The sequence below is a fragment of the Salvelinus namaycush genome, chromosome 3 (genome assembly GCF_016432855.1).
Source record: "Salvelinus namaycush isolate Seneca chromosome 3, SaNama_1.0, whole genome shotgun sequence".
In the NCBI taxonomy this organism is placed as follows: Eukaryota; Metazoa; Chordata; class Actinopteri; order Salmoniformes; family Salmonidae; genus Salvelinus; species Salvelinus namaycush.
The window spans coordinates 80,491,231-80,518,952 of NC_052309.1; the positions used below are offsets into that span (position 1 = coordinate 80,491,231).

At 46.3% G+C, this 27,722-nt stretch overlaps 1 protein-coding gene across 1 annotated transcript; it reads right to left on the bottom strand.

The window, feature by feature from the left end:
* Nucleotides 1–142: 142 nt before the first annotated feature.
* Nucleotides 143–27,158, bottom strand: LOC120044650 (liprin-alpha-3-like). Its single transcript, XM_038989325.1, has 30 exons — nucleotides 26,820–27,158; nucleotides 20,496–20,597; nucleotides 18,019–18,183; nucleotides 17,671–17,745; nucleotides 17,521–17,580; nucleotides 17,227–17,361; nucleotides 16,993–17,085; nucleotides 16,141–16,193; nucleotides 15,906–15,999; nucleotides 15,562–15,696; nucleotides 13,747–13,830; nucleotides 13,101–13,232; nucleotides 12,720–12,782; nucleotides 12,549–12,631; nucleotides 12,041–12,206; nucleotides 11,674–11,870; nucleotides 11,130–11,370; nucleotides 10,298–10,431; nucleotides 10,049–10,200; nucleotides 9,805–9,901; nucleotides 9,568–9,649; nucleotides 9,252–9,452; nucleotides 7,574–7,636; nucleotides 5,379–5,405; nucleotides 5,030–5,205; nucleotides 4,438–4,535; nucleotides 3,977–4,152; nucleotides 1,630–1,698; nucleotides 1,270–1,432; nucleotides 143–195 (listed from the first exon to the last, which is right to left on the bottom strand). The coding sequence occupies exons 1-30, from the start codon at nucleotides 27,156–27,158 to the stop codon at nucleotides 143–145; spliced, it is 3,708 nt and encodes a 1,235-aa protein (XP_038845253.1).
* Between the last annotated feature and the right edge of the window lie 564 nt (nucleotides 27,159–27,722).

The following is a 27,722-nucleotide window of genomic DNA, read 5'->3' on the forward strand; positions in this document are numbered from 1 at the left end:
CAAGTCAAACCACTTCAATATGCACACATGCAAGCTATCTGGCATGCCTGAAGGTTTTGTTGCAAATCAAACCATGAGAGAACTCTAACTAGCTACGTGTGTGTTTAATGTGTGGGTTGAGGGCTTCTCACCTCCGTGTCTTTCAGCAAGAGTATGTCCTGACTGAGGCTGCCTCACCGCGAGGCCCAGAGTTCACTAAGAGAGAAGGAGAGAAACATTATCAAAATAACGACTAAATAGCATAGAACTTTTCCATGATGTACTATTATAAAGTTGTGGGAGGAGGAAATTGTGGTAGTCTTGCCCTCTGAACCTGCTGTGTCCTGTAGGAGCGAGCCACTGGAGGTTTTGCATATGAATATCCAAGCTAATGCCATCAGTGTTGGAACTAGCCCAATAATGGACTAAAGGAGCCTAATGTTACTCCTTATAGTCCTAGGACCTTACATGTTCTGTTTATTGGCAAAATACTTCATCTAAACGTGATTTGACTCTCAATTGTGATAAGATTTTAGAAACACAACACCCTCTACTTTCATGTCACATCAAAATTATTTCACAAATGCTAAATATACACTTACTGTAGACTATTTTAACTGGTTTTAAAACAGTTGAGCTGACAGTATCTTTCAGTGACAACACGTTTGTGGCGTCCGTCTTCCTTTTACACACAGTTGTTCTGAGACGCCGAATGCTAATTAGCACAGGTAGTCTAGTTAGTCTTCTCTGTCAAGTGCTGTAACATTGGAAATATGGCCGTGTGGGAACCCTATAAATGTGTGTAGTAATTTAACCTTTTGTTTTTAGAAAATTATTTCTCGCTGATATGAAAGACAATTTCCTTATGTTTCCAAAACTGTATCGCAAGCGATGCGTGTTAACGTTTAGAGCAAGCGTCAGGGCTTTTAACAAAACTTCCCCAGACAGAAAATACTATCATCAATCGCAAAAGTTAGTAAGCTTCTATGAATGGGGTACATCGGAACATACTCGCATGTGACACTGGTCTTACATTTCTTCTCTTACGTAACATACAAACCGCTTCAAGACAAATTTAGTTGTTTTTCTCGATTAATAAATCAGTATGACTAGCCCATAGTAAATATGTGTTATCCAGGGTTTTAAGGGGTCATAAATTGTCCAAAGCGTGACCTTCTGAGTGATAATAGAAGAATAGCCCTGGAGGTGTAAGAAGCGTAACAAATAGGAATCTGAGAGCGTGGCCAAAGGGAGGGGTCAGAGGTTAGGGGGAGAGTTCATCCTTCTCACCGTCACTCTGAACCTTTCTCAGTGTCACGGAGGGCGTGGAGATGGCGGAGGCACGGAAGTTAGCAGGCAGGTTCTCCGATGAGTCCGAGGTCACCCCCCTAAGGTCCTTCTCCCTGAACATCTTCCTCCAGGAAGGGGAGCGGGTGAACGTCTTAGTCCCATCCTAATGGAGGGGGGGAAGAGAGAAGGGGGGAAATGAGGAGAGAAAATAGGGGGAGGGAGAGAGAAAGAGAGAGAGAATTTTTTTTTTTATGTCTGTCAACATTGTCAAACTGTCAAGTTACAAAGAATGACTTGAATGAGGTGGAAAATGTGGTCTTCACATAGTTGCTGAACTAAGCGTACTGTGTTCTTTAATACCTCATCTGGTCTTCTCTCTGTTCCCATAGAGATGAGGGAGTTGTATTCCTTCTCTAGGAGTTGTCTGGCCTAGAGGAGAGATGTGAGAGGGGGGAGTACAGATTAGAATCAGGCAAGTCACTCCATTTGATATACACTACTATCAGTTTCACCTGCATGCCTGAGATACAACTGTCATCCACCAGCCAGCAGTTAGCCTGGGGACACTGTTACTGAGATACAACTGTCATCCACCAGCCAGCAGTTAGCCTGGGGACACTGTTACTGAGATACAACTGTCATCCACCAGCCAGCAGTTAGCCTGGGGACACTGTTACTGAGATACAACTGTCATCCACCAGCCAGCAGTTAGCCTGGGGACACTGTTACTGAGATACAACTGTCATCCACCAGCCAGCAGTTAGCCTGGGGACACTGTTACTGAGATACAACTGTCATCCACCAGCCAGCAGTTAGCCTGGGGACACTGTTACTGAGATACAACTGTCATCTACCAGCCAGCAGTTAGCCTGGGGACACTGTTACTGAAATACAACTGTCATCCACCAGCCAGCAGTTAGCCTGGGGACACTGTTACTGAGATACAACTGTCATCTACCAGCCAGCAGTTAGCCTGGGGACACTGTTACTGAGATACAACTGTCATCTACCAGCCAGCAGTTAGCCTGGGGACACTGTTACTGAGATACAACTGTCATCTACCAGCCAGCAGTTAGCCTGGGGACACTGTTACTGAGATACAACTGTCATCCACCAGCCAGCAGTTAGCCTGGGGACACTGTTACTGAGATACAACTGTCATCTACCAGCCAGCAGTTAGCCTGGGGACACTGTTACTGAGATACAACTGTCATCTACCAGCCAGCAGTTAGCCTGGGGACACTGTTACTGAGATACAACTGTCATCTACCAGCCAGCAGTTAGCCTGGGGACACTGTTACTGAGATACAACTGTCATCTACCAGCCAGCAGTTAGCCTGGGGACACTGTTACTGAGATACAACTGTCATCTACCAGCCAGCAGTTAGCCTGGGGACGCTGTTACTGAGATACAACTGTCATCTACCAGCCAGCAGTTAGCCTGGGGACACTGTTACTGAGATACAACTGTCATCTACCAGCCAGCAGTTAGCCTGGGGACACTGTTACTGAGATACAACTGTCATCCACCAGCCAGCAGTTAGCCTGGGGACACTGTTACTGAGATACAACTGTCATCCACCAGCCAGCAGTTAGCCTGGGGACACTGTTACTGAGATACAACTGTCATCCACCAGCCAGCAGTTAGCCTGGGGACACTGTTACTGAGATACAACTGTCATCCACCAGCCAGCAGTTAGCCTGGGGACACTGTTACTGAGATACAACTGTCATCCACCAGCCAGCAGTTAGCCTGGGGACACTGTTACTGAGATACAACTGTCATCCACCAGCCAGCAGTTAGCCTGGGGACACTGTTACTGAGATACAACTGTCATCCACCAGCCAGCAGTTAGCCTGGGGACACTGTTACTGAGATACAGCTGTCATCCACCAGCCAGCAGTTAGCCTGGGGACACTGTTACTGAGATACAACTGTCATCCACCAGCCAGCAGTTAGCCTGGGGACACTGTTACTGAGATACAACTGTCATCCACCAGCCAGCAGTTAGCCTGGGGACACTGTTACTGAGATACAACTGTCATCCACCAGCCAGCAGTTAGCCTGGGGACACTGTTACTGAGATACAACTGTCATCCACCAGCCAGCAGTTAGCCTGGGGACACTGTTACTGAGATACAACTGTCATCCACCAGCCAGCAGTTAGCCTGGGGACACTGTTACTGAGATACAGGTGCAGTAAGAATCCAATTTATGGACGTGTTTCTCTGTCCAGGCGTTGCTGACGCATGACATATATTACAATGCCTGGATAGGTATTTTAAGTGTGTCAAGCATTTCGCTGCACCTGCGATAACATCTGCAAATCTGTGTACGTGACCAATAAACTTCTATTTTGAAGTATCTGCTAACCACATCATATATTATAGCAACCATCGGTTGTTGCATGCAACATCTGAGCAGGGGAAGGCATTTAATCACTTCTGATTAGTGGGTGGGGTGAGGTTTGTGCATGCCTGTGTATTCTGATTGGTTAGATGGGTGAGTACCTGTGTGTCCTGATTGGTTAGATGGGTGAGTACCTGTGTGTTCTGATTGGTTAGATGGGTGAGTACCTGTGTGTTCTGATTGGTTAGATGCGTGAGTACCTGTGTGTTCTGATTGGTTAGATGCGTGAGTACCTGTGTGTTCTGATTGGTTAGATGCGTGAGTACCTGTGTGTTCTGATTGGTTAGATGGGTGTACCTGTGTGTTCTGATTGGGTATCTGCAGCAGCAGGGCCAAGTCGGTGTAGTCGAAGGTGTCGTCCAGAGCCAGGAGGGCCCCATGGACCCCGCTCTCTGTCAGGTTGTCAGCGTACTCCTTCAGCCCGATGTTCTGCACCCAGCACATCACACGCTCGTTGGACCACACCATCACATCTACACAGAGGGGTAGTGGAACGAAGACATCTGTCAGAAAACACCTGATTCTCACTCAAAGAAACCCACAGGGTGACTGGATCTTACACTGACAGGGCCAATGTGGGTGCAGACTTTTGCTCAAGCCAAGCAGTGAAACACCTGATTCTACTAACCATCAACCGAGGCTTTGATTGTTACTGAATGGAGGGTTGGATGGATGGATGGATGGATGGTTGGATGGATGGATGGATGAGAAGCACTAAATTGGAACAAAGGATTTAATGTCAGAGAGGAGGAACACACCTTTGTTCTGGTGCTGGCTGTCTTCTCTCCTCCTCTCTAGCTCTTTGCGGTCGTAGTTCAAGCGCTTCAGACACATTATGCCATAATGCAAACTAACCCTGAGAAAGGTCAAGAGAGGTCAAAAGGTCAGGCGGTTAATAGAGGGCATGGCGACTTACTCTCACCTGTACTCAGAGAAAGTATTTGAGCACTCCGGTGTCTTTGACCCTGAGAAGGCCTGGAGACACACCTGCAGAGTGAGAGTGTCTCAACAGCAGGAAATCTTTCAACATATCCTTTAACACCTGCACGTTTCCCATGCCATGAACACACACACTCACACACCAGAGAGAGAGCTAGTGTGTCAACAGAGGAAGGGAGAGAAAGAATGACGGACAGAAAAGGAAAGGCAGTGAGTGAAGTGGGAGTGGGAAACAGTTGCAGAAGAAGAATTCATTGTTCATTTGCAGAAACTGGAATTTTGTCTATTTGCTTTTCACCACCCCCTCGAGGCAGAAAACGCCTACCCACCCAGGTGCCGAGGTTAATAACAGCAACAGAAAGAGAGAGAGTGAGAGCGAGAGACAGACAGACGAGAGCAGGCCATACGTACCTATGGAAGCTGTCCACCATTTTGAGCTGTCCCCTCAGCTCCTTCTTGGTCAGGTGGTCCAGCATGCGGGCGTCCACCAGGGACTCCATGAAGTAGGAGCGGTACTGGGGCAGACCCAGGCTGGGCAGCCAGTCATTACCCACCCACTCATGGTTCATATCCCCATAGGCCAGGATCTGAGATGCAGAAGAGGACTCCTTCACTAGTGTCTCATTTGTTTCAGTTGTAGTTCGACTATTACTTATAGTACTTTTCTGTATGAATCATTTGTTTTTCAATGGTCACATACAATAGTGTAATTAGTGTGTTATATGTTGATGCCATTTAATACAGTGCTTCCATTCCTTACCTGATCCCAGCTAATCTCTTTCAGCTCCTTAGATGCAGCAGATAGACAGGAGAGAGAGAGACATGGGCAGAAAGAGCGAGAGAACAGAGGCAGAGCAGGATAGGGGGAGCAGGCAAGACAGATGGATGGAGGAAAAGCAGAGGGAGGAGGGGAGAAGAGAGTAAACAGGAAGGAGAAGACAAAGGGAGGAAGAGTGTGTTAATGAACGGGTCATTAGTGTGAAGCAGTTTAGTGAACGGGTCATTAGTGTGAAGCAGTTTAGTGAACGGGTCATTAGTGTGAAGCAGTTTACACAGAAACAGAAACTAGAGGGAGAGAAGAAGATGCTCAACACCAAGGCCTAGTAGTCCCACAAACTCAGAAAGAGAGAGAGAGAGAGAGAGAGAGAGAGAGAGAGAGAGAGAGAGAGAGAGAGAGAGAGAGAGAATGAGAGAGGGAGGGTCAGAGGGAGAGAGAAAAAGAGTTTGACTCCTAACTGAGCAGTATAAGTTATAACTGTAGAGCAATATATATGTACAGTGCATTCAGAAAGTAGTCAGACCCCTTGACCTTTTCCACATTTTGTTACGTTACAAGGTTATTCAAAAATGTATTAAATAGTTTTTTTTCCCTCGTCAATCTACACACAGTACCCCATAATGACAAATCAAAACAGGTTTTTAGAAATGTTTGCAAATTTATTACAAATAAAAAACTGAAATATCACATTTACATAAGTATTCAGACACTTTTGGCAGCGATTACAGCCTCAAGCTTGGCACACCTGTATTTGGGGAGTTTCTCACATTCTTCTCTGGCTGGGCCACTCAAACACATTCAGAGACTTGTCTCGAAGCCACTCCTGCATTGTCTTGGCTGTGTGCTTAGGGTTGTTATCCTGTTGAAAGGTGAACCTTCACCCCAGTCTGAGGTCCTGAGCGCTCTGGTGCAGGTCTTCATCAAGGATCTCTCAGTACTTTGCTCTGTTCATCTTCCCCTCGATCCTGACTAGACTCCCAGTCCCTGCTGCTGAAAAACATCCCCACAGCATGATGCTGCCACCACCATGCTTCACCTTAGGGATGGTGCCAGGTTTCCTCCAGACGTGACGCTTGGCATTCAGGCCAAAGAGTTCAATCTTGGTTTCATCAGACCAGATAATCTTGTTTCTCATGGTCTGAAAGTCCTTTAGGTGCCTTTTGGCAAACTCCAAGTGGGCTGTCATGTGCCTTTTACTGAGGAGTGGCTTCCGTCTGGCCACTCTACCATAAAGGCCTGATTGGTGGAGTTCTGCAGAGATGGTTGTCCTTCTGGAAGGTTCTCCCATCTCCACAGAGGAACTCTGGAGCTCTGTCAGATTGACCATTGCTCAGTTTGGCCAAGCAGCCAACTCTAGGAAGAGTCTTGGTAGTTCCAAACTTCTTCCATTTAATAATGATGGAGGCCACTGTGGTCTTGGGGACCTTCAATGCTGCAGAAATGTTTTGGTACCCTTCCCCAGATCTGTGCCTCGACACAATCCTGTCTCGGAGCTCTACAGACAATTCCTTCAACCTCATGGCTTGGTTTTTGCTCTGACATGCACTGTCAACTGTGGGACCTTATATAGACAGGTGTGCCCTTCCAAATCATGTACAATCAATTGAATTTATCATAGGTGGACTCCAATCAAGTTGTAGAAACATCTCAAGGATGATCAATGGAAACAGGATGCACCTGAGCTCAATTTCGAGTCTCATAGCAAAGGGTCTGAATACTTATGTAAATAAGGTATTTAAGTTTTTTATTTTTAATACATTTGCAAACATTTCTAATAGCTTGTTTCGCTTTGTCATTATGGGGTATTGTGTGTAGATTGATGAGGAAAAATAATAATTTAATCCATTTTAGAATAAGGTTGTAATTTAACAAAATGTGGAAAAAGTGAAGGGGTCTGGATACTTTCCGAATGCACTGTAGATCACAGGAGGCTGCTGAGGGGAGGACTGCTCATAATAATGTGACGAATGTAGTAAATGGAATGGTATCAAACACATGGAAACATGTGTTTGATGTGTTCGACACCATTCCACTCATTCCGTTCCAGCCATTACTATGAGCCCGTCCTCCTCAATTAAGGTGCCACCAACCTCCTGTGATATATGTCAATGTTAGATGAACGTTAATGTTAAATGTCTCGAAAATGTTGAGACATTAACATAACAGGACATACTTACCGGTTTGGTGGCTGCGTTTAACGACTCCATCTCAGCATGGGTCATCCACACGTTACTGGTCGACTGTGGTCACAAGACAGGAAAGAAAGAAAACATGATCGTCAATTTTTTTTAATTGTTTGTGTGTTGATGAGTCTGCTGTGAATGCATGTAACATTTGTATGTTAATCTCTGCACATAATGTAAATGTGTATATACAGGTAACTGCCAAAATAATGGAACCACTTCAGTAAATGAGGGACACAAAGTATATTGAAAGCAGGTGCTACCACACAGGTGTGGTTCCTGAGTTAACTTCTTATGGCTGGGGTCAGTATTGAGTAGCTTGGATGAATAAGGTGCCCAGAGTAAACTGCCTGCTACTCAGTCCCAGAAGCTAAGATATGCATATTATTAGTATATTTGGATAGTAACACTCTGAAGTTTCTAAAACTGTTTGAATGATGTCTGTGAGTATAACAGAACTCATATGGCAGGCAAAAACCTGAGAAAAAAATCCAACCATGAAGTGGGAAATCTGAGGTTTGTAGTTTTTCAACGAATCGCCTATCGAATATACAGTGGGATATTGGTCATATTGCACTTCCTAAGGCTTCCACGTCAACAGTCTTTAGAACCTTGTTTGATGCTTCTACTGTGAAGGAGGGGGGAATGAGGGCTCTTTGAGTCAGGGATCTGGCAGAGTGCCATGAGCTGACCACGTGCGTTCACGTGAGAGTTAGCTTGTGTTCCATTGCATTTCTGAAGACAAAGGAATTCTCCGGTTGGAACATTATTGAAGATTTATGATAAAAACATCCTAAAGATTGATTCTATACATCGTTTGACATGTTTCTACGGACTGTAACAGAACTTTTTGACTTTTCGTCTGCACTTAGTGATCGCGCCTCATGAATTTGGATAACTGGGCTAAACGCGCGAACAAAAAGGAGGTATTTGGACATAAATGATGGACTTTATCGAACAAATCAAACATTTATTGTGGAACTGGGATTCCTGGGAGTGCATTCTGATGAAGATCATCAAAGGTAAGTGAATATTTATAATACTATTTCTGACTTTGTTGACTCCACAACATGGCGGATATCTGTATGGCTTGATTTGTTGTCTGAGCGCTGTACTCAGATTATTGCATGGTGTGCTTTTTCGGTAAAGCTTTTTTGAAATCTGACACAGCGGTTGCATTAAGGAGAAGTGTATCTATAATTCCATGCATAATAGTTGTATCTTTTATCAATGTTTGTTATGAGTATTTCTGTAAATTGATGTGGCTCTCTGCAAAATCACCGGATGTTTTGGAACTACTGAACGTAACGCGCCAATGTAAACTCAGATTTTTGCATATAAATATGAACTTTATCGAACAAAACATACATGTATTGTGTATCAAATACTTATGTCATGCAATAAAATGCAAATTAATTACTTAAAAATCATACAATGTGATTTTCTGGGTTCTCGTTTTAGACTCCGTCTCTCACAGTTGAAGTGTACCTATGATAAAAATTACAGACCTCTACATGCTTTGTAAGTAGGAAAACCTGCAAAAACGGCAGTGAATCAAATACTTGTTCTCCCCACTGTATATGTGTGTATATCAATATAGTATCATGTGTACCTCTATAATTGTGTCTACATGGTTTGTGTTCTGTGAGTGTGTACTAGTGAGACTACTAACAGAGCGATTGCTGGCCGGGGCAGATGGGCTGGTGAGGGACACCATCTCCTGGATAGCCAATCTCAGTTTGAGGCGGTGCAGGGGGTTACTGATGCCAATCTCCCTCTGGATCTCTGTGTCAGACAGGTTGGCCATGATGGCGCCACTCTTCACGTTGGCACGACAGGCTGCCACGTACCACGCTGGCATTCCCACCCACAGCTGGAGTAGAGAGGGAAAGAGGTGAGCTAGAAACAGATTGGCTAGAATGTAGTGATCGTGAGGGTTTATATGGCTATAAAGGTTTCCCATCTATCTATCAAACATCTATGATTACCTCTAGCCAGGAGACCACAGTGGGTCCATCCCAGGATGCAAAGGGAAGACCCTGACGACACGCCTCCTCCAGCAGCTCATGTCTGGGAGAGAGAGACCGGGGGAAACAAAGGTTGAATAACCATAAAAGGAAAAGTGCTTTCTGAAAGAGTGGAAGAAAAGCAGTGGAACAGAGAGTGGAAAGAGAAATGACTTCAGGAGAGAAATGAATCGGAGGGTGATATTCCCTGAGACTCACTTCCTTTTGCTGCGGCGGTTGTCAACAGTTCCTGTCATGCTTCCCTTGGTCAGTCCCATAGAATCCCCAGTACCCAGGTCCTCAGAAGGCGTAGAGGCTGAGAGACACAGGGGGTCAGGGGTTACAAAGACTACAAATATGGGTGTCAACACCAGGTGGACTTTGACCTGTTGCAGTTCAAACACATTTAAAGCAAAGTCATGGGATATGTAGTTTTTCGAGTATAATTTCAATTCTCTCTCACCCAGAGAGGCAGACTCTCGCCCAGCCGGGCCCATCCTTCCCTTTTCCTTCTTCCCAAAAAGGCGGCCGATGGAAGACTTGATGCTTTTCTTTTTACTGGCTTTGTGGAGAGAGTCCTGACTGCTGTTGGAACTGCTGCCGTCTGCTGACAGACTGAGAGACAGAAGAGACAGAAGGAATAAGAGAAACAGGGAAGGAACGAACCATACGAGCACTACAGGGTTTCCTCGATGATGATTGGCTGTCATACCTGCGGAATTCCCTGGGGTCGTCCATCATGGCCCCTGGGTGGGTGAGGGTCATCCTGTCTAGTCGCAGCGCTCGGGGGGTGGGTGGAGGGGTGGAGTCAAGAAGGGCAAGGGACCGATCATCCTCTTTGTTGTTCTGGAGGGTAAAGTTGGAACACATTTAGGGGCCTTATACAGTATGTATACTGTACGCACGCATGTACACACACCGCAGGAGGTTGGTGACCCCTTAATTGGGGAGGATGAGCTTGTGGTAATGGCTGGAGCGAAATGAGTGGAATGATATCAAATACTTCCAAGCATGGTTTCTATGTAGAAAAAGGAGGAAGGGTACAAGTACACAATAGTACATTTGGTAGACAGAAGGTGCTCTTTGGTAAAAGGGGTAAATGGGTCATCAAAAAGAAAGGAGGACCAAGGCACTCTTCATATAATTAATTAAAATGCCTTTATTTGTATGGCATGTTCAATGGAAACAAAGTTGAAAAACTCTGACGCGTTTCGGCTGCATGGCCTTTGTTAAGGAGTACAAAGAAATGATAATACAATGTCCTCTTTTGAACAGCTTTTTCCAATAAACCCTGATTTAAAGAGGGAGTGGTTACAGCATTCATTAGACAACACCTAGTAAGCAATACTATACACATTAAAAAGTTAAGTACTGTAAATATGTTATCAAAAATGTGTTTGTTTAATGCCATTTCATTCACTCTGTTCCAGACATTATTATGAGCCGTCCTCCCCTCAGCAGCCTCCACTGACACACACACACAAAGACTCACACATTCCCAACACACCCACACACAGACAGACACACAGACAGAGCAGCTGTACCTGTCTATCTGTCTCGCGGTGAGGGGAGTGGGACAGGCGAGGGGTGGAGACCCCAGAACTGGGGGGAGAAGGGGAGGCCAGGGTGGAGGAGGTGAGGGACTGAGGGATGAAGCCGCGCCCCATACTGTCCCTCCCCAGGGAGGAGGGTGGGATGGGGGAACCGTCCAGAGCCACACTGCTAACCCTGCTCTCGATCTCCTCCGCCCGCAACTCTGTACTCTCCTTCTCTTCCTGGATCAACCTGACAGAGAGGGGGGGGGGGGGGGGGGGGGGGGGGGGGCAGGGAAAGAGGGAGGGAGAGGGAGAGATAGACAGACAAATGGGTCGGAGAGAGAGAGGGTAAACAGAGGAAAGTGAAAAGGGGAGAAGAGGGAAAGACGGGAGATTTAGGAGCATGTCAGACGGAAGACCAATGAATGTTGGTCTTGAATGAGAAAATGAAAAGAAACCTCAGATGAATCTTCTCCACCTGCATTTGACCTAAACTGCTTGTACACAATCACAGCACCCTCTCTACCTGCATCCCTTCCTCCACCTCCCTTACTTGATCTCCTTGTTGATTGCCTCTAGTTGTTCCTGCAGCATGATGGCCAGTGTCTGGACGTCAGTCTGTCCGCTGGGAGACAACAGCTCCGAGCCAAACAGTGTCTCTCTGTCGTCCTCATCGTCAGAGCAACCGTGGTCCACACCCCCCTCAAACCCGGTCCTCAGCAGCGCTGACCCACTGTCCCAGTCCCCGTACTGCACACATACACACACACACAAACACACATGCAAGCATGCACACACACATACACACAGAGAAGGTTCAGTTTGTTGGGTTGTGATGCTTGTGACTATATCAACTATATCAATGTGACTATATCATTATCAATATTAGACACGTCAAAGGTGATCATGTGACCTCTGACCTTGCTGGTGTCTTCCCGGGCTGTGCTCCAGCGCCCGCGGTGAGTCCGCCTGACCACGGCCACGGTGTTGGCGTTACCGTAGTGATCCAGGTGAGCGGTGGAGCCCGTGGGGAGGGAGCCGCCCCCGTGGGAGTACCTCAGCTCCAGAGCACTGCCTGGGAGAGACCTGAGAGAGGTAGGGAGGGAGAGAGGGAGAGGGCGAGGGAGGAGAGAGAGAGAGAGAGAGAGAGAGAGAGAGGGAGAAGAGAAAGATAGACTGATATAGACAGTGAGTGTGAGAGATAACTGGAATGTACATTCATCCAGCCTCTCTGCTCCATATGTATAGGCCACACCTGAACCTATACTGAGACTAGGAGAGAGGTTATAGGAAGCACATAACACTGCAAACCACTTATACTACTTGGTTACAATACTGCCAGCCACATTCATAGGCAGCAGCTGTAGGAGGTGTGTTGGAGGTGTGTAGGCTGATGTGTAGGAGGTGTGTTGAGGAAGGGAGGGAGACCTGGAATAGCAGGACCCGCCGGGTCTCAGTCTGAGCTGGTCCAACTCCAGCTGAATCCTCTCCAGCTCGGCTATCAGCTGGTCCTGAAACAGGGAAAGAAAGAGTGAATAAGTTAATACAATTAAAATATTTAATTAAAGTATGTAAAAATTGAATTATCTCTTGATATACCTTGTTTGCTAGAAGGTCGTCCTGGATCTTCTTCATGTTAGAAAGTTCCTCAGAGAGAGCATTCTGAAAGGATCACCATTAAAAAAACTTTATTAGGTCTACTGCATAACAACATATCTGTAATTACACATTATCATGCCATGAGGTCCGAACTGTATTCCATAGTAGCTGTTTAGAGCCAGAGTGGGTTTAATATTGAAGTGACAACAGTCTTGAATAGAAACTGGATGAAGAGGATTGTGTTGACAGTTTTGAGTGGGAACTCAGGTGTGTGTGAAATGAAGGGGTATGGGTTTTGGTTGAAGTGTTGACTGTTTTGAGTGGGAAATATGCTAAGTGTGAAGACGTGTGAGTGGGTGTGAGTGGGCCGGTAAGTAGTACCTTGTCCTCCAGGGCAGCCATCCTCTCCTTGAGATGGAGCTGAAGCCTTTCGTTAGACTCAGACAGCAGCTTGTCCACCGTGTCAGACAGACGCTTGTTGTGTTCATCATTCATCCTCTCCCTCTGCCTCGCCTAGGGAAAGGAGAGAGAGAAAGAGAGAGAGAGAGAGAGAGAGAGAGAGAGAGAGAGAGAGAGAGAGAGAGAGAGAGAGAGAGAGAGAGAGAGAGAGAGAGAGAGAGAGAGAGAGAGAGAGAGAGGAAAAGAGAAAGAGAAAGAGAAAAGAGATTAGGGAGCTAAATAGTGAGGTATTTTCATGTCTGTTATTGTTTCTACTGTTGATCCTGCTGCCATCTTGGACAAGGCCTCTCCAGTTGGGAAACTCTGTGTGCCTCCCTTGCCCTGAGGCAGGGAGAGAGTAAAATAGAAAAATGCAAGGACGGAGGGTGGAAGGAGAGTTACCAGCGACCTTTCTGCTTGACTGAGAGAGAGAGAGAGAGAGAGAAGGAGATTGGGATCTGAATACAGACTGACAAATAGAGGGTTTAGAAAATTAGTATGCCATTGTAGAGTAAAGAGTGATAAAGGAATGGTATGAAAGAGGGGGTGGAAGGGAGAAAAAGAAAAAGGGAGAGCGAGCATGACTCACCCTCTGTAACTCCTGATTCTTCTCCTCTAGTTGCGCCTCCATCTGTCGCAGTCGCTCCTCAAAGTTACCATGACGCTCCTCAGCCTGTGATGCAAGAGGAGGAGGGTGGGGAGTCAAAACAGGCAGCATGTCAGAATGTTGATAGAACATAATTATGACTGCGCAACCTTGGATTGGGTCAACCTTTTGATTTAAGTGAGCCCCTGTCTGTGCAGATCATAGTCAAACACAGTAGGATGTTTTCTAGCATACACATTCCCTTCTGATCTGTTTGCAGATGTCAGTCAGTGGCGGTCAGTGCTGTTTAAGATTGAGTTTTTCATGAGCATGGCCTTATTTCTATTACAGCATATTGGATGACTGTCATTCATATTCCATTTAGCCAGTTCAATGTAACAGCGATAGGTTTAGGTTACTATAGGATACTCACATTTTACCTATACCCATCATGATGTTGCTACAACCTAGCCTATGAATGAAAGTTTACAACGTAGGTGCACACAGGTCGAGAGAAAATGTTGAGGTGACAGACAGTGACACATGGACAGACAGTGACACATTCAATACTGCCTTCCACACTCTTGCCTGCATCTAGCTGATCTAGGGTGTAATCATTAGTCCAACAGTTGCAAACAAGAGTTCCTATTGAACAAATTCAGGTATGTTCATCCCGGTTTGGTTCCATTTGCTTCTGTTTAAGAAACATTTTCCAACAGAATCGGCGGAATGAATACACCCCTGATCACGCGTAAACACAGTTCACTTTCATAGCAGCCACTTTGTATTCCTTCTTGCATCCATGCGCTCTCCTCCTCTCACCTTGTCCCCCTATGTGACCATGCGAAAAAACCTTTCCAAGCCAAACCATATCATAACCGCTACTCATAGCCTACATGTTGTCACCATATTAGCTAAAGTAACATAGTCAACATAGCTAATACAACTAACACAATAGCAAACCCGCTACAATCATGCAGTAATGTTACACCGGCGGGCCCCGGTGGCAATTAGCTCTCATAGGTTGGAGGATGTTCTCCGGAAGTTGTCATAATTACTGTGTAAGTCTATGGAAGGGGGTGAGAACCATTTTGGGGGGTTTGTATTGAAGTCAATGTACCCAGAGGAAAATAGAAGCTAGCTGTCCCCCAGCTACACCATGGTGCTACATTACAGAGTGATGTTATTGCAAAATAATGTGTTTTAATCAATTATTTGGTGACATGTGATTATATTTAGTATAGTTTTATCTAAAATGATAACTTAAATGTTTTACAATTTTAATTTTTTATGAAATTCACTGAGGAGGATGGTCCTCCCCTTCCTCCTCTGAGGAGCCTCCACTGATGTCAGTGTACATGAATCTTATTTGGAGTGACATTTCAGCCATCTTGCCTCAACAAGTACTACATAATTGGTTCTTTAGGGTTATGCTGATGATTGAGACATTTACATCTCCTTGACAATCATGTTTATAATAAATTACAGTTTTATGATACAAGCAATTAATTATCATACAGCTCTTGACATGTTCTGCACCTGAGGCTGAACTACAATGTGAACAGTATGATGAATAGTGTGATGAAGTCGCATCCATTATCATGCAGGGCTCGTAGCAGCTATTTATTTATTTCAGATTTGATATTTATTTGATTTGAGCGTGCTGTCAATTTTACACACAAATGCACGCTTGGATGTACTCACGCACGCGCGCACACAAACGCACACACACACACACACACACACACACACACACACACACACACACACACACACACACACACACACACACGCTCACACACAGTGGAGGTGGTGTACCTTGTTGAGTGCAGCCACTCTCTGGGCGAGCTGGGCCTCTATCTCAGGCAGCGTCTCGGCCCTCTGCAGGGTCTGCTGCAGCTTCTGCTTGGCATCGTCTAGACGCTCCTGGAGCTGCCTGTTCTTCTCCTCACTCTGCAGGAGTGGAGGAGGACGAGGAGGAGGAGGAAGAGGGAGAGGTAAGATGAGGAGGAAGAGGAGGAGGAGAAGGAATTGACCCTCACAGTCAGTAACAAAAATAATTCTTAACCCTGAACGCAAAATGCAGAGCTTTTATCATTGCTAAACTACCAATCCTCTCCACTAGCAGAAAAAAACAGGAGAAAGCAGGTCGCTTCACCCACCTGCCTGTAGAGGGAGTCTTTACTGGCCAGGTCATTCTCCAGCCTGTCTTTAATGTCGTGGAGAGACGTCGCCTCCCTCTGGGCACTTAGGTACCTGCAGCCACACAGCACAATGACATATAGCAGACACATTTTGAAGGCAGTGTCTTACAACTGAACACAACAGACACAATTGCCTATGGCAAAAGACATTCCCTGGTGTATTCAGGGGGGGTGGATAGACAGTTGTTTTTACCTGCGTTCTAAAGTAGTTATTCTCTCCTCCATGTCCTCTCTCTGACAAAGAGCCTGATAGAGAGGAGAAAGGGGGAGGGACAGACAGACAGAGGAAAAGAGATAAATAGAAACAGGGAGAAAATAACATAAAAGTCGGGCATGATCAAAGGGACTTGGCGCTGCTGGCTAAACCACTATAACTGTAGCTGAAGTATGATAATGGTTAGTTGAAGGAAGTTGTTGACAGAGGAAACATGTCTCTGCCAAGTGACAGATGTTATTGCACAAGTCCTGGGGGGGGGGGGGGGAGGAGGGGGAGGAATGGGAGGGAGAGGAGGAGGGAGGAAGAGGGAGGAAGAGGGAGGAGGAGGGAGAGGAGGTAGAGGAGGGGGGGAGGAGGGAAGAAGGAGGAGGAGGAATGGGAGGGAGAGGAGGAGGGAGGAAGAGGGAGGAGGAGGGAGAGGAGGTAGAGGAGTGGGGGAGGAGGGAAGAAGGAGGAGGAGGAATGGGAGGGAGAGGAGGAGGGAGGAGGTGGTAGGGGGTGTGGTGACTGGGTGGCTCTGGGACCACTAGCCCCAAAGTTCCTCCCAGTCCCAAGCCACCAATCAGCTGTGTGAGTGACAGCGCCAGCTTCTATCCACGCGCTTGCCTGTTTACTAGTGATACTGTCGCCATGGCTACAGGGCAAGTCTCACACATACAGTACAGTACAGTAGCAGTTATTGCTGTCAAGTAGGACAATGGCTCTTTTGCCACAGGAAACTGTTACATTTCTCTAATAGAGTAGGGAAAACAGACACAAATTTCTCTCTAGCGCAATGAGATGCTGACACACACGTGTATTTTCAACCAATTGAAAAGTAGAGCTCACCTCTTTCACATCCCTCTGCAGTTTCTGATTGGCTTCCTCTGACTTGGTCACCTCCCTCCTAGCTGCAGTCAGCTGTTCCTCGATCTCCCCAACCTGGAGGGTGACATAATAGTTACACACAAGAAGCCACCATCTGGGTCAGTATCACATCTATGAAAGTCCTATTCCTTAAAACACATGTATGTCTGGTGTATGTATGACTCAAACTGTTAGTTATCTCTATTTGTCACTCACCTGTCTGCACATGAGGGCCAGTCTTTCTTTCAGCTGGGCCAGCTCTGCTCTCTGCCGCTCTATCTCTGTTTCTCTCTGTTTCTCTCTGTCAATCTCTCCATCCTCCAGGATGGAAGAGGGTCCATTGGGCAGCTGCTGTGAAAGGAAGAAGGAGAGGAAAACGACAAGGAAAAGACAATATCATGTAAAGATGGAAATGTGATGCAACTCCTTAAACTCCAAGCAAACTATGCAGCACATGAGACACTAATACTTCAACATTTACTTCAGCCAATACAGCATAAATCCCCTCACCTCTTTCCCATTTTCTAAGCCTTGTTGGCGTCTTTTGATTTGGTCTCGTAGAGAATGGCACTAGGTAGAGATGGAGAACAGAAAGGTTTAGAAAATATGCTTTATCTGCAGAGAGAGGAAAAGGAGAACGAGCAGAGGAGGATAACTCACCTCATTTGAGGAGGACTCCAGCTCTTCCTCTAAAACAGTCACTCGCTCCAGAGCCACACGTAACCTCTCTCGCACCTAAGGAAGTCCCAGACAGACAAAGGGGGAGAGAAAGACGAGACAGTGGAAAGAGAGAAAGAGAGTGGGAGTGAAGGGGAGAGAGAGAGAGGTCGATGTTAGTACAGAAGGTTAAGAATAAATCCTGTGGAGCCAGCCCACTCACTCCTCCATTTAGCACCCAGACTGTCCTTCTTGTCCAGCCCTATACCACACATTCACACACACACACACACACACACACACACACACACACACACACACACACACACACACACACACACACACACACACCTTCTCGTCCAGGGCTTTGTGGTGTTCGAACAGGGACTTGAGGGCCTTGAGGACCTCCACCTCGCTGGAGACCCCGGCAGGAGACTGGGCCTGCCTCTTCACCACTGTCATCCTCAGACTGCGCTCATGACGAGACACCAGGCACTCCAGATGCTCCAGCAGCAGCTAGACACACAGAGAGCAGGGGCCACTTGGAATAAGGATCTGAGCTACATGACAACAGAATTTCAGCATGCTTATAGGGAAGGACACTCAACAAGCACAGCACTTACACAAATGAGTGATGACTGGCTGAGAGAAATTGATGATAAAATCATTGAATTTCTCAAGTTTCTCAAATCATTGAATTTCTCAAGTTATATTTGTGTTTTTTGTTAATAATAATAATAATAGATTTGATTGAGACTTTGATTGAGTCTTGTTAGACTTCAGTGCAGCTTTTGACATTATCGATCATGGTCTGCTGCTGGAAAAACGTATGTGTTATGGCTTTACATCTCTGCTATAATGTGGATAAAGAGTTACTTGTCTAACAGAACCCAGAGGGTGTTCTTTAATGGAAGCCTCTCAAATATTTTTTTTATTTTTTTTATTTATCCGTTATTTTACCAGGTAAGTTGACTGAGAACACGTTCTCATTTGCAGCAACGACCTGGGGAATAGTTACAGGGGAGAGGAGGGGGATGAGTGAGCCAATTGTAAACTGGGGATTATTAGGTGACCGTGATGGTTGAGGGCCAGATTGGGAATTTAGCCAGGACACCGGGGTTAACACCCCTACTCTTACGATAAGTGCCATGGGATCTTTAATGACCTCAGAGAGTCAGGACACCCGTTTAACGTCCCATCCGAAAGACAGCACCCTACACAGAGCAGTGTCCCCAATCACTGCCCTGGGGCATTGGGATCTTTGTTTAGACCAGAGGAAAGAGTGCCTCCTACTGGCCCTCCAACACCACTTCCAGCAGCATCTGGTCTCCCATCCAGGGACTGACCAGGACCAACCCTGCTTAGCTTCAGAAGCAAGCCAGCAGTGGTATGCAGGGTGGTATGCTGCTGGCTATATAATCTATGGTTATATATAAGCTATATAAATATAATCCAGTTAGAATCAGGAATTCCCCCGGGTAGCTGTTTTCAATTTTTTACTAATGTCATGCCACGGACTTTGAGTAAAGCCAGAGTGTCTATGTATGCGGATGACTCAACACTATAGACGTCAGCTACTACAGCGACTGAAATGACTGCAACACTCAACAAAGAGCTGCAGTTAGTTTCAGAGTGGGTGGCAAGGAATAAGTTAGCCCTAAATATTTCTAAAACTAAAAGCATTGTATTTGGAACAAAACACTCACTAAACCCTAAACCTCAACTAAATATTGTATGTGGAAATTGAGCAAGTTGAGATGACTAAATTGCTTGGAGTAACCCTGGATTGTAAACGGTCATGGTCAAAACATATTGATGCAGTAGTAGCTAAGATGGGGAGAAGTCTGTCTATAATAAAGCGATACTCTGCTTTCTTAACAACACTATCAACAAGGCAGGTCTTACAGGCCCTAGTTTTGTCGCACCTTGACTACTCTTCAGTCGTGTGGTCAGGTGCCACAAAAAAGGACTTAGGAAAATTGCAATTGGCTCAGAACAGGGCAGCACGGCTGGCGCTTGGATGTACACAGATAATATTAATAATATGCATGTCAATCTCTCCTGGCTGAAAGTGGAGGAGAGATTGACTTCATCACTACTTTTATTTATGAGAGGTATTGACATGTTGAATGCACCGAGCTGTCTGTCTAAACTACTGGCACACAGCTCGGACACCCATGCATACCCCACAAGAGGTCTCTTCACAGTCCCCAAGTCCAGAACAGACTATGGGAGGCACACAGTACTACATAGAGCCATGACTAAATGGAACTCTATTCCACATAAAGTAACTGACGCAAGCAGCAAAATTATATTTTAAAAACTGATTAAAAAAAACACCTTATGGAACAGCTGTGAAGCAACAAACATTGGCACAGACACTTACACACACACACGAAAACATACGTACTATACATACACATGGATTTAGTACTGTAGATGTGGTAGTGGTGGAGTAGGGGGCTGAGGGCACACAGTGTGTTGTGAAATCTCTGAATGTATTGTAATGTTTTTAAAATTGTATAAACTGGCTTAATCTTGCTGGACCCCAGGAAGAGTAGCTGCTGCCAAAGCAGCAGCTAATAGGGATCCATAATAAATACAAATACAAACTGAACTGTATAACATATAGGTATACAGACATACTCAAGCGTAAACATATGCATGAATAGACATGTACACATCAATAGACACAAAGACGTACACTCAAGCCCACAATTCAACACACACACACACACACACACACACACACACACACACACACACACACACACACACACACACACACACACACACACACACACACACACACACAGAAACAGCCTAACCCGTGTGTTGTTCCTCTCTGCCTTGAGTTCTGCTATCTCCTCCTCTCTCTCCAGCAGCTGCTCCCGGCAGACATTCAGCTCTTTGGTCAGCACTGCAAACTCCTGCAGAGACACAAGGGGGCGGCGTTACTCACGATACACTGTATGTAGCCATAATCATATACAGTACATTAGCACACATACATACAGCACAATTACAAACAGTTCAACAAGACACAATTAAGCACAAAAACATTTCAACAAGAAAAAACAAACATTTAAATTACAGACCTGTGACACACTGGTGTGACACATACACACACAGTGGAGGCTGGTGGGAGGAGCTATAGGAGGACGAGCTCATTGTAATGGCTAGAATGGGATAAATAGAAGGGGATCACAGACAAAGATATGGAAACCACATTTGACTCCATTCCATGCATTCCATTCCAGCCATTAGAATGAGCCCGTCCTCCTATAGCTCCTTCCATCAGCCTCCACTGACCCCCCCATCACTGAGTCGACTATAGTAGGACATTGAGTTTCCAACTACGTATATCTGGGAGCAGATAATGTCTATGTTCCTGGCCTGGGTTGCTCATAACCCTCCAGTGAACACCTCATGGCCATTCTGTTGTGGCCATGGCGGGGCCAGCCATGTTGTGTAGGCTAGGCTGACATATGGCCACATATGACACTGTACCATCCTCTGTCCTGTCGGCCATCTTGGCTCAGATGGACTTTACCCATGCGTGACCAAGCCGTGACACACATTCACTATCAGTGTCACAGTAAGGAAAGACATGCAACCGCCCGTGTCCTGGAGCATGTGAAGACTGAATCATGGGCGTTCCCACAAGCCACTGAGAAGCATTGGTGCTCAGTCCAGCTCTTCCAGTATATGGTGTAATTCTACATGCCCTGGAGCATTATAACATAACACTGTTGATTATTGTGTTCAGTGGACTGGTAGGAATAATAGGGACTGGGCTGTCAGTGTGCACATCAGTGGTAACTACTGATAGGGGAGAAAGGGGGGAAAGAAGACAGGAAGAAAAGGGAAAAGGAAGACAGGGGAAAAAGAGAAAAAGTCGACAGGGGAAAAGGGAAAAAGAAGACAGTAGGAAAAGGGAAAAAGAAGACAGGAGGAAAAGGGAAAAGGAAGACAGGGGAAAAGGGAAAAAGACGACAGGGGAAAAGGAAGACAGGGGAAAAGGGAAAAAGACGACAGGGGAAAAGGGAAAAAGAAGACAGGGGAAAAGGGAAAAAGAAGACAGTAGGAAAAGGGAAAAGGAAGACAGGGGAAAAGGGAAAAAGACGACAGGGGAAAAGGGAAAAGGAAGACAGGGGAAAAGGGAAAAAGACGACAGGGGAAAAGGGAAAAAGAAGACAGGGGAAAAAGAGAAAAAGTCGACAGGGAAAAGGGAAAAAGAAGACAGTAGGAAAAGGGAAAAAGAAGACAGGAGGAAAAGGGAAAAGGAAGACAGGGGAAAAGGGAAAAAGACGACAGGGGAAAAGGGAAAAAGACGACAGGGGAAAAGGGAAAAAGAAGACAGTAGGAAAAGGGAAAAGGAAGACAGGGGAAAGGGGAAAAAGACGACAGGGGAAAAGGGAAAAAGAAGACAGTGGAAAAGGGAAAAAGAAGACAGGAGAAAAGGGAAAAAGAAGACAGTAGGAAAAGGGAAAAGGAAGACAGGGGAAAAGGGAAAAAGACGACAGGGGAAAAGGGAAAAAGAAGACAGTAGGAAAAGGGAAAAAGACGACAGGGGAAAAGGGAAAAAGACGACAGGGGAAAAGGGAAAAAGACGACAGGGGAAAAGGGAAAAAGACGACAGGGGAAAAGGGAAAAAGACGACAGGGGAAAAGGGAAAAAGAAGACAGTAGGAAAAGGGAAAAGGAAGACAGGGGAAAAGGGAAAAAGACGACAGGGGAAAGGGAAAAGGAAGACAGGGGAAAAGGGAAAAAGACGACAGGGGAAAAGGGAAAAAGAAGACAGGGGAAAAAGAGAAAAAGTCGACAGGGAAAAGGGAAAAAGAAGACAGTAGGAAAAGGGAAAAATAAGACAGGAGGAAAAGGGAAAAGGAAGACAGGGGAAAAGGGAAAAAGACGACAGGGGAAAAGGGAAAAGGAAGACAGGGGAAAAGGGAAAAAGACGACAGGGGAAAAGGGAAAAAGAAGACAGGGGAAAAGGGAAAAAGAAGACAGTAGGAAAAGGGAAAAGGAAGACAGGGGAAAAGGGAAAAAGACGACAGGGGAAAAGGGAAAAAGAAGACAGTGGAAAAGGGAAAAAGAAGACAGGAGAAAAGGGAAAAAGAAGACAGTAGGAAAAGGGAAAAGGAAGACAGGGGAAAAGGGAAAAAGACGACAGGGGAAAAGGGAAAAAGAAGACAGTAGGAAAAGGGAAAAAGACGACAGGGGAAAAGGGAAAAAGACGACAGGGGAAAAGGGAAAAAGACGACAGGGGAAAAGGGAAAAAGAAGACAGGGGAAAAGGGAAAAAGAAGACAGTAGGAAAAGGGAAAAGGAAGACAGGGGAAAAGGGAAAAAGACGACAGGGGAAAAGGGAAAAAGACGACAGGGGAAAAGGGAAAAAGACGACAGGGGAAAAGGGAAAAGGAAGACAGGGGAAAAGGGAAAAAGACAACAGGGGAAAAGGGAAAAAGAAGACAGGGGAAAAGGGAGAGTCATGTACAGATAGTACACAGCAGACCCATAGAAATGTGGAATTCTGGGATTGATTCTAGCTGAAAAGACAGCTTTTGGCACCAATATCCCACAATTATATGCTTTCTCTCTCTAGAGTTCTCTCTTTCTATCCTTGTCTCACTCCCCATACACAGTCCAAGACACAATGTGATCATAAACTACCTCTAGGTGTCTCTCGACTGTACCGAGCCTCCATCTCTCCCTCTCATCCTCTCACACGGCCTACTCCGCTCTCATCCTCACAATCCTTCATCCATCTCTATCTCTCCATGTGATAACCCAGAACACCTAAGAATAGACGCCAGAAGCTCCATCATTAGTATGCAGCAATATGCAAATTGGCCTGATTCGTTAGTCTGTGTGTGTGTTTCATACCACCAGTTCTCTCTCTGTACCATGCTCGTATTCTCACTCTGCAGCCCTCTCTCTCTATCAATCTGTCTCTCCACTCTCCCTCTCTCTCTCTCTCTCGGCAGTGGCGGCACACTCTGAACATACGCACTCAATGAACCCTGCTAGTGTTGAATCTATCACAGCGCTCTGTGCTGCTAGCTCTAGTGTTGAATCTATCACAGCGCTCTGTGCTGCTAGCCCTAGTGTTGAATCTATCACAGCGCTCTGTGCTGCTAGCCCTAGTGTTGAATCTATCACAGCGCTCTGTGCTGCTAGCTCTAGTGTTGAATCTATCACAGCGCTCTGTGCTGCTAGCTCTAGTGTTGAATCTATCACAGCGCTCTGTGCTGCTAGCTCTAGTGTTGAATCTATCACAGCGCTCTGTGCTGCTAGCCCTAGTGTTGAATCTATCACAGCGCTCTGTGCTGCTAGCTCTAGTGTTGAATCTATCACAGCGCTCTGTGCTGCTAGCCCTAGTGTTGAATCTATCACAGCGCTCTGTGCTGCTAGCTCTAGTGTTGAATCTATCACAGCGCTCTGTGCTGCTAGCCCTAGTGTTGAATCTATCACAGCGCTCTGTGCTGCTAGCACTAGTGTTGAATCTATCACAGCGCTCTGTGCTGCTAGCACTAGTGTTGAATCTATCACAGCGCTCTGTGCTGCTAGCCCTAGTGTTGAATCTATCACAGCGCTCTGTGCTGCTAGCTCTAGTGTTGAATCTATCACAGCGCTCTGTGCTGCTAGCTCTAGTGTTGAATCTATCACAGCGCTCTGTGCTGCTAGCCCTAGTGTTGAATCTATCACAGCGCTCTGTGCTGCTAGCTCTAGTGTTGAATCTATCACAGCGCTCTGTGCTGCTAGCTCTAGTGTTGAATCTATCACAGCGCTCTGTGCTGCTAGCTCTAGTGTTGAATCTATCACAGCGCTCTGTGCTGCTAGCTCTAGTGTTGAAACAAATCACAGCGCTCTGTGCTGCTAGCTCTAGTGTTGAATCTATCACAGCGCTCTGTGCTGCTAGCTCTAGTGTTGAATCTATCACAGCGCTCTGTGCTGCTAGCCCTAGTGTTGAATCTATCACAGCGCTCTGTGCTGCTAGCCCTAGTGTTGAATCTATCACAGCGCTCTGTGCTGCTCGCATCATGTGTGTATGTGTGTGTCCGTAGATGTGTGCACCATATTGATCCCCCTCTCAGTGAGGTAATATGGCCCTTTAATGTCCAGTCATTCTCAGTAAGAACACATTGTCCTATCACATCTGTTATTGCTTTCAATAGTTCAGAGAACATATGGGTTCTAACAAAATAAACCGCATCACTCCACTTAGGCATCATGGGAGACTGCCTGTCTGAAATCCAAGATGGAGTCCTTTTCGCATGTTCAGTGGCGTCAGTCACACTAGAATGATTCCGCCACGGGCATAAGGATGTGGGCTAATATTGGCCTGGGTATTATAGAGGTCTTTACTCAATCGAATGGAACCGCCAATAATATGTAACAGTCTGTCATCATGTCTAAGTCATGATTCAGCCACAGCCCTGCTCAGTATGCACCAGAAGTGGTCCGTAGGAGCAGGAACAACCACATACCAACAAGAACAGACGGAACAGCTAAGTACAGATGGAACAACTCAGTAAAAAACTGAACAGCTCATTGGTGAGTCCAGTAGATAGCAGGATAGCTCAGTATGAATAAGAGAAGCAACATAAAACCAGAACCATGTTAAAATCTGAGCATAAAAAAATGAAATATAACATTTACATAAGTATTCAGACCCTTTACTCAGTACTTTGTTGAAGCACCTTTGGCAGCAATTACAGCCTCGAGTCTTCTTGGGTATGGCACTACAAGCTTGGCACACCTGTATTTGGGGAGTTTCTCCCATTCTTCTCTGCAGATCATCTCAAGTTCTGTCAGGTTGGATGGGGAGCGTCGCTGCACAGCTATTTTCAGGTCTCTCCAGAGATGTTCGATCAGGTTCGAGTCCGGGCTCTGGCTGGGCCACTCAAGGACATTCAGAGAGTTGTCCCGAAGCCACTCCTGCGTAGTCTTGGCTGTGTGCTTAGGGTCGTTGTCCTGTTGGAAGGTGAACCTTTTCCCCAGTCTGAGGTCCTGAGCGCTCTGGAGCAGGTTTTCTGTACTTTGCTCTGTTTATCTTTCCCTCGATCCTGACTAGTCTCCCAGTCCATGTCACTGAAAAACATCCCCACAGCATGATGCTGCAACCACCATGCTTTACCGTAGTGATTGTGCCAGGTTTCCTCCAGACGTGACACTTGGCATTCAGGCCGAAGAGTTCAATCTTGGTTTCATCAGACCAGAGAATCTTGTTTCTCGTGGTCTGAGAGTCCTTTCGGGTGCCTTTTGGCAAACTCCAAGCGGGCTGTCATGTGCCTTTTACTGAGGAGTGGCTTCCGTCTGGCCACTCTACCATAAAGGTCTGATTGGTGGTGCTGCAGAGATGGTTGTCCTTCTGGAAGGTCCTCCCTTCTCCACAGAGGAACTCTGGAGCTCTGTCAGAGTGACCATCGGGTTCTTGGTCACCTCCCTGACCAAGGCCCTTCTCCGATTGCTCAGTTTGGCCGGGCGGCCAGCTCTAGGAAGAGTCTTGATGGTTCCAAACTTCTTCCATTTAATAATGATGGAGGCCACTATCAACTGTGGGACCTTATATAGACATGTGTGTGCCTTTCCAAATCATGTCCAATCAATTCAATTTACCACAGGTGGACTCCAATCAAGTTGTAGAAACACCTCAAGGATGATCAATGGAAACAGGATGCACCTGAGCCCAAACAAACAGGATGGAGTCTCATAGCAAAGGGTCTGAATACTTATGTAAATAAGGTATTTCAGTTTTTTTATTCTAAAAACCTGTTTTCACTTTGTCATTATGAGATATGTGTAGATTGATGAGGGAAATATTTAATTTAATCTATTTTAGAATAAGGCTGTAACGTAAAATAATGTGAAAAAAGTCAAGGGGTCTGAATATTTTCCGAATGCACAGTATACACTCACTCTCTCTTGTTCACACTCACAATGTGTTTGCAGCGAGGCAACAGGAAGGTCTCTATAGATTCTTTGTCCAGATCTCACACTTAATATGTAAACACACATACGACACACACTCATGCACACAGAAACACACACACACAGGCAGCCACATACGCAAGTGCACATGCAGACACGGACGCACGAATGTACACACACACACAGACACAGACACACACCCCGTCCCCGTGTGTACCTGTGGTAGGGCGATGGACAGCTGTCTCGAGAGGGAGTCCTTCTCATGGCCCAGGTCTCGGAGTCGAAGCTGGGCTGTCCCCAGACTGTCCTGGGTCTCCCTCAGGCTGTCCAGCAGCCTCTCCCTCTCCGTCAGCATGTTCACCATCAGAGACTCCAGATTCCCTGTGCTGCCCCCCTCGTCACCTCCGCCCCGGGGCTCTCCTCTGCCCCCGTACCCACCCCCCATACCCCCCATACCGCCTCCCATTCCCCCGCCACTCCCTCCCGGAGAGGAAGGCCCTCCCCCACTCCCGCCACGCCCATCCTCAGAGATGGTGGGCATCACCTCGCACATCATCTTGAGGCCGGAGAGTGTGTGGGGTGTTAGCTGAAAGTTGGTGGGTGTCGGTGGAGAGTGTGTGGGGAGTTAGCTGAAAGTTGGTGGGTGTCGGTGGAGAGTGTGTGGGGTGTTAGCTGAAAGTTGGTGGGTGTCGGTGGAGAGTGTGTGGGGAGTTAGCTGAAAGTTGGTGGGTGTCGGTGGAGAGTGTGTGGGGAGTTAGCTGAAAGTTGGTGGGTGTCGGTGGAGAGTGTGTGGGGAGTTAGCTGAAAGTTGGTGGGTGTCAGTGGAGAGTGTGTGGGGTGTTAGCTGAAAGTTGGTGGGTGTCGGTGGAGAGTGTGTGGGGAGTTAGCTGAAAGTTGGTGGGTGTCGGTGGAGAGTGTGTGGGGTGTTAGCTGAAAGTTGGTGGGTGTCGGTGGAGAGTGTGTGGGGAGTTAGCTGAAAGTTGGTGGGTGTCGGTGGAGAGTGTGTGGGGAGTTAGCTGAAAGTTGGTGGGTGTCGGTGGAGAGTGTGTGGGGTGTTAGCTGAAAGTTGGTGGGTGTCGGTGGAGAGTGTGTGGGGAGTTAGCTGAAAGTTGGTGGGTGT

Bases quoted from the DNA above. Each gene is read 5' to 3' on its own strand.
- LOC120044650 (XM_038989325.1), bottom strand. From the start codon at position 27,158: ATGATGTGCGAGGTGATGCCCACCATCTCTGAGGATGGGCGTGGCGGG. The intron at 16,000-16,140 runs GTAAAAACAACT...GTGTGGCTGCAG, and splicing joins ATAACTACTTTAGAACGCAG to GTACCTAAGTGCCCAGAGGG. The intron at 10,201-10,297 runs GTATGACAGCCA...TCTGTCTCTCAG, and splicing joins GACCCCAGGGAATTCCGCAG to TCTGTCAGCAGACGGCAGCA.